This window comes from Haliotis rubra, unplaced genomic scaffold, assembly GCF_003918875.1.
Source record: "Haliotis rubra isolate DU_JTF1 unplaced genomic scaffold, ASM391887v1 Scf49, whole genome shotgun sequence".
In the NCBI taxonomy this organism is placed as follows: domain Eukaryota; kingdom Metazoa; phylum Mollusca; class Gastropoda; order Lepetellida; family Haliotidae; genus Haliotis; species Haliotis rubra.
In genome coordinates, this window is record NW_025767179.1 from 2677413 (window position 1) to 2688111 (window position 10699).

The 10699-nt window shown below is 38.6% G+C and overlaps 1 protein-coding gene across 1 annotated transcript; it reads left to right on the plus strand.

The window, feature by feature from the left end:
* Positions 1-7065: 7065 nt before the first annotated feature.
* Positions 7066-10395, plus strand: LOC124291346 (E3 SUMO-protein ligase NSE2-like). The gene is made up of 5 exons (XM_046728327.1): positions 7066-7199; positions 7327-7432; positions 7986-8133; positions 8835-9036; positions 9931-10395. Exons 2-5 carry the CDS (start codon positions 7361-7363, stop codon positions 10052-10054), a joined length of 546 nt encoding a protein of 181 aa, XP_046584283.1. The 5' UTR covers positions 7066-7199; positions 7327-7360; the 3' UTR covers positions 10055-10395.
* Positions 10396-10699: the final 304 nt, after the last annotated feature.

Sequence of the window (10699 nt, forward strand, 5' to 3'; positions counted from 1 at the left end):
GTGTGAAGCCCATTTCTGGTGTTCCCCACCGTGATGTTGCTGGAATATTGCTAAAAGCGGTGTAAAACGAAAACTCAGTCAGTCAGTCCTTGTATTGTGTGATGTTCTCCCTAAACCTCCTTCTTGTATTGTGTGATGTTGTCCCTAAACCTCCTTCTTGCATTGTGTGATGTTGTCCCTAAACCTCCTTCTTGCATTGTGTGGTGATGCTGTGCCTAAACCTCCTTCTTGTATTGTGTGATGTTGTCCCTAAACCTCCTTCTTGCATTGTGTGATGTTGTCCCTAAATCTCCTTCTTGCATTGTGTGGTGATGCTGTGCCTAAACCTCCTTCTTGTATTGTGTGATGTTGTCCCTAAACCTCCTTCTTGTATTGTGTGATGTTGTCCCTAAACCTCCTTCTTGCATTGTGTGATGTTGTCCCTAAACCTCCTTCTTGCATTGTGTGGTGATGCTGTGCCTAAACCTCCTCCTTCCATTGTGTGTTGATGTTGTCCCTAAATCTCCTTGCATTGTGTTGCGATGCTGTCAGAGTTTTGAAGCATTTTGTTGCGTCACAATGAACGGTAAAGCATTGATAATAGGATCATCATTTTGTGAAAAATGAACGTACAAGAAGGTATGATAAGGATCACTATGTAGTAGTTAAAGACATACAAGTATAGTTATAACAGTACAGGCATTTGGACTACAGCCTAGATATGTTTCTGTGTTTTGAAGAGTTTTTCACTTAACTCATGCAATTCATAATTTGAGAAAAAACAGTTACAAAAGTGAATTTGAAGGGACACTGGTCCAGAGCAATTCCCCGGGATTGGTTGTTGCTTTTGTTATTGTTTTTCCCCCGCGACTACCCGGATGATATCACAGAATTCTTGACTGTTTTTCGATCTCTGCTACGCAACCCGCAAGCGCAATTGGTAATATAAGGGCGTATCCTAAGGCTTTTATTGATCAACAAGAATAGAATACAGTTTCGGCTTGAAATTAATTGGAAAATGTTGTCATCTTTTAACCCATTTATATTTCCATCTTCATTACCGAGATAAAAAATGAAAACGTTTTGAAGTTTAACTTCATCTGCCAGTGGTAAAGAATGTTAGGATTGAAAGAAAACTAAGTCATTGTACGTCTTTATATTTTTTAAACTTAATCCTAGCATAATTAATTTGTCATTATATTTTTATGCACTTTGGAAACTCATAAAGAAGTACACAGTCTGTTTTTAGTGAATTTATAAAATGAATTTCATTTCTAGATATTTTATAGATTGCCTAAGTGAATCATATTTCACACACACGTGAGCATCGAAGAACTTCACGGCGTAAAAAATGAAGTGGACTGATTTTGTTGAATGCTACAACAAATCAATAAAGCAAAATGCATGTATCAAACTTAAAACCAAGTTATAGCAAAGATACCAAGCTATTAACTTGTTCGAGGAATGTATCCATCAATATCCACATAAACGAACGATATGTCATTGATATGCAGCTGTTCCGTGTCCCGTGATTTTGTTTCAGGTTTGTTCACATTGCTCATTTGGTCACAAAAGATAACACCCCTTTCAATTTCTTGCATAATGTCCACCATTCTTATACAACAAACAATGAGCAATCAACGTATTGTCGGTTAATCCTTTCAAGTAAGGACGTTGTGTTCACACCGGCACTTACGACAGAACGTGAGTGTATTCAGGATACGTTAGTAACTCTACAAACATAAACACTACCGTTTGACAAATCCTTCAAAAAAAAATCTTCATATCTCAAAAAAGTTTAATAAGTCAGTAAGTCCGAAAATGCTTACACAGCTGGGTGACTTTATCACAGGAACCTTATTGCAATCAGACTAGAAATACAGGGAGTATGAAATACGGCATCTGATGGGCATCCACCGTTGAAGAAATTCTTCCAAGGTAGACAGTTGCCCAGTCCCTGTGTCTGTCACGGTCGAGGGAGCATGTGCTGCCCAGTCAGCAGCAAGACGACGTAACAAACTTGTTGGCTCGAAACATGAGTCGCTCAGGTTGGTTATATCCCAAAACTTCCACATCCCAAAACTTCTACATCCCAATACTACCACACATTGTTAAAACAACAACTCCTCATCACCCCTTTTAGGTAATAGGATAGCCCAGGAACTGCACTCGACTGAAACAACAGGTAATGATACAGCAGAGTACAGATTTTAGTAGAGAAGAAAGCAGTTATTTAATAAATCTGAAATATATACTTAGTATATTTTAAATTCCTGCATATTTCATGTTGGCAAAAATTGTAACTTTGTTTTCTTGTTTTACCTTGAAATGTTGTTGATTACGTTCATAGTATTCTGAATATACAAAACATAAATTATGCAAGCTTAACATACATTTAATGTGCATGTATATTAAGACATGTAGCTTTACAATATAACATGGCTAATGGGTTTTGAAATTTTATATTTAAAAACAATGTAATTATTTATCGTCGACAGAATTTTCTAACTGTGATATAGATATGTCGTTGTCATAGACAAAACTCAATGTCTGTTTTATTGGCACCTATGTGTCTGCCTGCCCGTCTGCTAATGACAATATTCAATACAGTTTCAATCACTGACCACATGCAATTTGAACTTAACACCTATCAGGCTATACACCATAAACAAAACGCATTGATTTATGGCCCGAGTTCGGTGTCTGTCACATAATGTGGCTGGATGTTGTGAGATGATGATTAATGTTTTTGTTGAAAATAATAGAGATAAGCTGTAATGGGATGTTCTGATGAGATGTTCTGTGATATTGCGATATGATGTTAAAGGTCACATGCAACGTAAGACCATATTCAATACACAACTGCGATCACTTTTAAAAGGGGCCAACGAGTCAAACAATTCCTTTCAATTCTGATTTGCAAATATAAAGTAATATGTAGCAAAAACTTCAAAATGAGAATATGAATTGTATTATGCTTACTTGAAGCTCTACTACCAAAAATAGTTGCACTACAAAATCCAGACATAAACACATAAGTCAATTTTAATTAAATAAGGAAATTGATAATGTACGTTGTGGTATGGACATTGGCATTAATTGTTATGGTAGTGACAATAGCGGTAGTGACACTTTTAATAATAGCCAGTTTTATATGTTTACTTTAAAAGATAATTTAATGACTTTTGTCAGTCAGACATTTCTGAATGTTTGAAGAATATGTAATAGGCAAACGATTTACTTATGGATCTCCCTGTCATGTAAGAAACAGGTAAAGACTGTATGTTACAGCAGTGACGCTGTGACGGTATCAAATGTTACCACCATAACGGTCCTATCACAGCCGTGTTCTTCTATGCCAGACTCTTCAGGGGCATCAAGACAGAAGTACGGCAGAGACGGAACCGTTCACTTTGTCCAACAACAGTACAGAGTGACAGGGTTATGACTGCCAAATGTGAGGGTGAAATCTTTGACACTATAGGACATATAAGTTCTATATAAATGTTCTGCTTAGACTGTTATAGTTTGGCATGAAATGCATGTGGACCCGGTTTTTTGTAAATATCACTTCATCCAATGATCCAATCGATCTTAAACTGTGCAAGTGGATGTTTTGTAAGACAACCTAATCACATTGTAAATCACCGATTTTATGCATTTGTATTAAGGAATCTGTCTGTGTAACTGTCAACAAAATAAACAGCAGAACGCAGACCGCTTGCAGAGGGAGGGAGCCAATGACCTGTACCTGTAACAGCGGCAGTGTTGGGTCATAAAGGTAAATGCACGTGCAGTTCATGATAGTTACCTGTGCACTGCACAGTGATAGACCGTTTGGATCATTCACATTGACGACTTCTACCTGTCATCATGAAAGCTTATTCAGATGATGCTAAACGTTTAATTAGAAATGTGTTGAAGTTTTTTTAAAAGAGAGCAAACGTAGCAAACCGATTTATAAGGTGTCGGATTACATGAAACGTACAACTTTTGCTCTTGGCATGAAAAAGAACATCGTGCTAAAAATTGTGAAAAAGAAACCAACAACCAAGAAACAAAACCTTGTACAAAAAGGTAGGCATCCAAAGTTAGATTCTTTTGACATCAGGGTCATCAGAGATGTCATTCGCCGGCTATTTGCTAGAAATGAACACCTGTCCACAAGAAAGTTAAAACACATCCTTGCAGAGGATCACGACATTAATGTATCTAGGTTTATGCTAAGCAAACTACTGCTCAAATTGGATAAGAAGGTAGCAAACCAGAAACTTGTAATGTGTGAGAGATCTGATATTGTGAAAATAAGGTGTAACTATCTGAGAGAAATTAAGCAAGCAAGAGAGGATGGGTTAGAACCTATATATCTGGATGAGACCTGGGTCAATGCAAACCATACTGCTGCCAGACAGTGGCTACCCACTGATCCCAGTGATGGTAGGAAAATACCAACAGGCAAAGGTGAACGTTTAATCGGTCTTCATGCTGGTTCCCACCGTGGATTCCTACCTGGGTGTGATCTGGTATTTCGGTCAAAGAGCACAGATGGTAGGGACTATCATACAGAAATGAACTCAACGGTTTTCACACAGTATGTTGAGGAACAACTGTTGCCAGCTCTGCCTTACAAAAGTCTTGTTGTCATGGACAATGCTCCCTATCACAGTGTTCGAGATCCAAACAATAGGTGCCCAACTTCCAATACAAAGAAGTCAGATATGCAGCAATGGCTAACAAATAACAATATACAATTTTCAATTAAGGCCACTTAACCACAGTTGTACTCTTTGATTAAACCTAACAAACCTCCACCCACATATAACATTGACAACATGCTACGCCAACACGGCCATAAGGTCTTGAGATTACCACCGTAACACTGTGATCTCAACCCAATCGAACTTATCTGGGAGACCTTAAAAGTACAGTGGCCCGGAAAAATCAATCATTCGAGTTTAATGATGTCAAGCACATTGTCAACACTGCTAGATGTGACATTGCACGCTGGCATGCATGTGTTGAACATGTCAAGAAGGTGGAGAAAGAGTACTGGCTCAAAGATGGCTTGAAGGAGCAAACAGTTAATCCAGTTGTCATTCGTCTGGACACTGATGACTCCTCTGTGGAAGAATGGAGTGAACTTGATGAAGTTTAATTCTGTTATTATCTTTACAGATAATAATAGTATCCAGCCAGATATGCTCAAAGAAATATAACTGACTAATTCCAACGACTTATAGCGTAACATGAAACACTCATTTCACATAAAATTATCATGAAAATATAAATATTAACTATCTATATGCTTAAAGCTATTAGAAATGCATTGCTTAATTTGGAATGTGAACGACATCAAAACATAACACTTTTGTCTTCATTCTATCTTTTCTTCAATGAGTGTGCATGATTGTGTGTGCTTGTGTCCGAGGGAACGGGGCTTTAACAGTTGTTGAGTTCTAACCATAGGTGGTCCGATTAATGATTTAGTGTAAATATACTTTCTGTGTTCTTTAAATGCATTTCCACTTAGGTACTGCATAAACAAAATATGACATTAACATTACAAATTTAAAGATTTTAACCTACAGAATAATTCTCACTAATGGGTTTTGTGGACAATGTTGAACAACTTAGAGTAACAAACTCCGTATGATGGTTAACAGTTGGCACCCACCTTACCCTATTCACGACCTGTGACACCTCTTCATACCTGTCACGTGCATAGCTGACCTACTTTGATGAAAGTTGACCTTTATTACCAACACTGCCGCTGTTACAGGTCATTGGCTCCCTCCCTCTGCAAGCGGTCTGCGTTCTGCTGTTTATTTTGTTGACAGTTACATAGACAGATTCTTTAATACAAATGCATAAAATCGGTGATTTACAATGTGATTAGGTTGTCTTACAAAACATCCACTTGCACAGTTTAAGATCGATTGGATCATTGGATGAAGAGATATTTACAAAAAACCGGGTCCACATGCATTTCATGCCAAACTATATATGTAACTAGAAAACATATGTTAATTTTTGTTAATAAACCTGCCTTGATAAAATATGTAATTTATTACTAAGTGATTGTTTGTGTTCATTAGTGATTAATGGGTTAAACCATTACAGACTGAGGTAATCAGTATGTTAAAGTGTGTGCAGTCAACCAGAAATGCTGTTGTTATAAGCTGTGGAAGTTTTGGGAGGATACCGCACAGGTTTATTTATATTGTTTTAGTAAACAAATGTGAAACTTGTCTTGTTTTGTTAGTTACATTCCACACCGGTCTGGCTATTACTATAGTCTTTTTACATTTTCAATGTGGCCTGGAAAGGTAATATAATAAAACTACCATTTAACAAATTTGCCAATATCATTAATTTATTATGATATTGTTCTGTCTGTGGAAATTCTGTTATAGAAATATTGTTGTTGTATTTTTTCCTAACATTATAAAAATATTTCGGTGAATATTCATATTTTTTAACGGATGAGCACTAAGAGTTACCTCCCTTTACAAGTTGGCGGAAGAAACAAGTGAGTATAGGTCTCTAATTTTAGAATTGGAAATATATCTGTGATTTGACTCGTTGTATTATCGCAATTAACGGTGCAGTTTTCTGAGCACAGCTTCTATGGTGCTTATTGGCCCAGGCTGTCGGCTGCGGATCTCGCTTCACAGACCTCCGATCTGTATTTGGGTTAGTTGTCCTGTTTTCGGTCATGACACAACTGTAATCACTGTGCGAGTGTGCCATACTTTGCGCGCCCAATACATTTGTCTGTCCATCCAATGTGTTTGGGTTTTTCCTGTCCACAGGGGCGTACATAGCTCAAAAACTAGCTCCATGCACACATTCTAGCATGCCTATTTTAGATTCGCTTCTTTCTTCTTATAATTGATAATTCTATCAGTCCATAAATGTGATATTTAGGCAGACTTGTTACACTTATTTATTTTTTGACAAGTGTCAGTCCAGCAAGTACATGAGTAGTAATCAATTAGCTGTGAACATGATCAATTTTCATTTTGTAAACATAGCAATTTGTGTTAGCAAGTGAACTTGTGACTTTCTTTTGTTTTACAGAATCACCATGTCTCAAAATCAGCCACACTTTGCTGTGGTGGAGCAGGCAATTAACACAGTAAAACAGATTCAGCAGTATATCAATGTTGGCATGGAAACTACAATTGATGTTGCCATGGATGTTGTGGAGAATGATAAAGGTAGCCTTGATCATGTTTCCCAATGTATAATAATGAGATAGGTGAACATTGTTTTAGAAATGTGTATGTTTTTATTTTACTGTGAACCCAAAGTGTGACTGCAGCCTGTTATCTTTGCCATCCTCAGAGAACAAGAAACAAGTAGACGAGCTAAGTCGGTGATGCTGGACTATGTGTGCATGGAGCGAGACCTGGAGCAATTCCTGGCAGCTGTTGACCACACCAAGAACAAGGTCATTACACCAGCTATCACATAACACTGTGACCTAAACCATAGGCACTTGGTAAATGATGTCTGTTTGGTGATCCAACTTCTAAAGTTAGATGGGGGCATTGGGGTAGCCTAGTGGTTAAAGTGTTTGCTCGTCACTCCGAAGACCCCGGGTTCCATTCCCCAAATGGATACAATGTGTGAAGCCCATTTCTGGTGTCCCACTGTGATATTGTTGGAATATTGCTAAAAGTGTCGTAAAACTAAACTCACTCACACTCTAAATATAGATAACATAGTTAAAGGTCTCGTTGTTGACTTTCAAAGTAATCCTTGATCATCAAGTGTATTTTTCAATGATACCCTGGATCCAGCCATTGAAGTTAGCTACTAGTTTAAAGCTTGTGTTCAGATAAATCCTATTTAGTTAAGTACATTAAGCTAATGAACAAATCATATTATAACAAAATATTCCACTGAATCTTATGGTGAGAGCCTGTTTGAGTTAAGAGGCTCAAGAGCTTTTGAGACAAATTGTGAACCTATCTGTAACATGAGATCTACTTTGTGTGTAGGCACTGGAGAGTGGTGAGGTAGGCAGTCTGGAGCGGGACTTGGACTTGAAGCTGAATGAGCTTCAGGTTGGGAACAGAAAGTCCAACCTGAAGCAGCATGAGAAGTACACTGACCTCGAGCAGAAGATACAGGAGCTCCAAAACCCAGGTCACAGAACATCTCATCAGAACATCCCACAACATCTCATTACAACATTAGTTAACATCATATGGCAATATCACAGAACATCTCATCAAAACATCCCAGAACATCTCATTACAACATTAGTTATCATCATATCGCAATATCACAGAACATCTCATCAAAACATCCCAGAACATCTCATTACAACATTAGTTAACATCATATCGCAATATCACAGAACATCTCATCAAAACATCCCAGAACATCTCATTACAACATTAGTTAACATCATATCGCAATATCACAGAACATCTCATCAGAACATCCCATTACAGCTTATCTATATAGTTTCAACAAAAACATTAATCATCATCTCACAACATCCAGCCACATTGCATCATACATTTCAGAACACGTCACCACATTTCACGAAGCATCAAGGTGTATTGGTAGCCCATTTGTCTCACATGCTGTATGTTGCTGTACAGAGTTGTACACTAATTTTATGGAAGGATTTTTATTAAAGCTGTATTTAAATTTGCCAACGTTTTCTTACTGGTCACCAGAAAAAACAGTTTGACGAAAGTATTACCCATAGATAAGCCGACCCCTTCTACAGGCTGCTTTTTTGGGGCTTCAAAATTCGGCTTATCTATGGTAATATACTGCAGTCAAGACAGTTGCTGTCAATTTTAGTTCAAGTGGTTTGCTACTGCCTGTTGCAGATGTTGCTGGTGGGCCAGGGATACCGATCCCATCAACATCTGCTGAGGATGATGACATCTGTATGACGGAGGAGACAGTCAACACTATGTGTCCCTACACACAGCAGGAGATGAAGAACCCTGTGCAGAACAAGCTGTGTAAACATAACTATGAGAAGGAGGCCATCATGGAATACATCAGTCGCCGTGGCAAAAAGGCCAAGTAAGTTCTTGGGGCAATCCATCAGTCCCCAACAAAGAGGACATGTAGGTCATATGGGCAATACTTCAGTCCCCAACAAAGAGGACATGTAGGTCATATGGGCAACACTTCAGTCCCAACAAAGAGGACATGTAGGTCATATGGGCAATACTTCAGTCCCCAACAAAGAGGACATGTAGGTCATATGGGCAACACTTCAGTCCCAACAAAGAGGACATGTAGGTCATATGGGCAATACTTCAGTCCCCGACAAAGAGGACATGTAGGTCATATGGGCAGTACTTCAGTCCCCAACAAAGAGGACATGTAGCTCATATGGGCAATCCTTCAGTCCCCAACAATGAGGACATGTAGGTCATATGGGCAGTACTTCAGTCCCCAACAAAGAGGACATGTAGGTCATATTGGAAATACATCAGTCCCCAACAAAGAGGACATGTAGGTCATATTGGCAATACATCAGTCACCATGGCAACCAGGAAGAAGTTAACAGAATGCTCCAGTTGCCATGACAAGGACAAGTAAGCTGTTGAGGAATACATTGGTTATCTTGTTAAGAAGAACATGCAAATTGCTAGGGCAGTTTATCAGCGTCTGTGGCAAGTTGGTTGTTTGTCATTGGATTACATCAGTTTCTGGGGCATTGAGAAGTAAGTTCTTTGGGGAATACACTGGTATGGAGGCCAGATCGGTGAAGACGTTCAATAAGATCAACTAGTTCATAACACAGCAAGATGTCTATGGTCCAGGCAAGTTGGTTAAGGGAACTATCTTAGATCCTGAGGTTTGCTGCAGTAACAATAATAACAGGAAGTGTCAGTGCCCCACAAGCCAACTTGATGCTGATACTTCCCAAAGCATCAGTGTATTTAATTTGTATTCTGGATGTTCCAGGTGCCCTGTGTCAGGATGTGCCAACACCAAGGCTATAGAGCAGTCCGACCTTGAGGACCACAAGTCGTTGAGGCGATACATAGAGCGGGTCAACAGACAGGCAGGGAAGAGGGCAAAACACTAACTTGTGAACTGGTTTCCTGACAGAAGACTGTTTGTGAACCTTGTACAATGTGCATGTGTCCACAACCAACAAGGCTTTTGACCATACAATTTGGAACTATGCTCTGTATTGGTTGTCAGCCTTGTACACTGTGAATGACATTGTGTCCACAACAAACAAGACATTGACCGTACAAATCATAACTATACTGGATCTCAGATCATACTGTTGAATGTAACTTGGGGCATGAAGCACACACATGGTACGTTTCTCATGGAAGCTGACTCATGTTTCTTGTTATCATGGTTGTGTGTTGTACACAGAGATTGAACATATTCAGTTGTCCGTGTGTAAATACAGTGAGATGAATGAAGATATCACACTTTCAGGGTCCCCTTCAACATGAGATATGTTTGCCTGTGTACAAGTATGGACATCGAAGTCGTGCTTGTCTCTGTGGCCTTATGGCCATGTGTGTTTTAGTAGGTCCATCAACTGTGAGTGAAGAGCTGTCTGAAGAGAATTATATGGTGAACACCATGTTTCATGCTCAAACCTGTACAGTTCTCAAGGTTTAACAAATGCTTTGAAACTGTGATGTTCTACACAATAAAAGACAATCATTATTTTTATTTAAATATACTTTATATCTGCAAATTCCAAGAG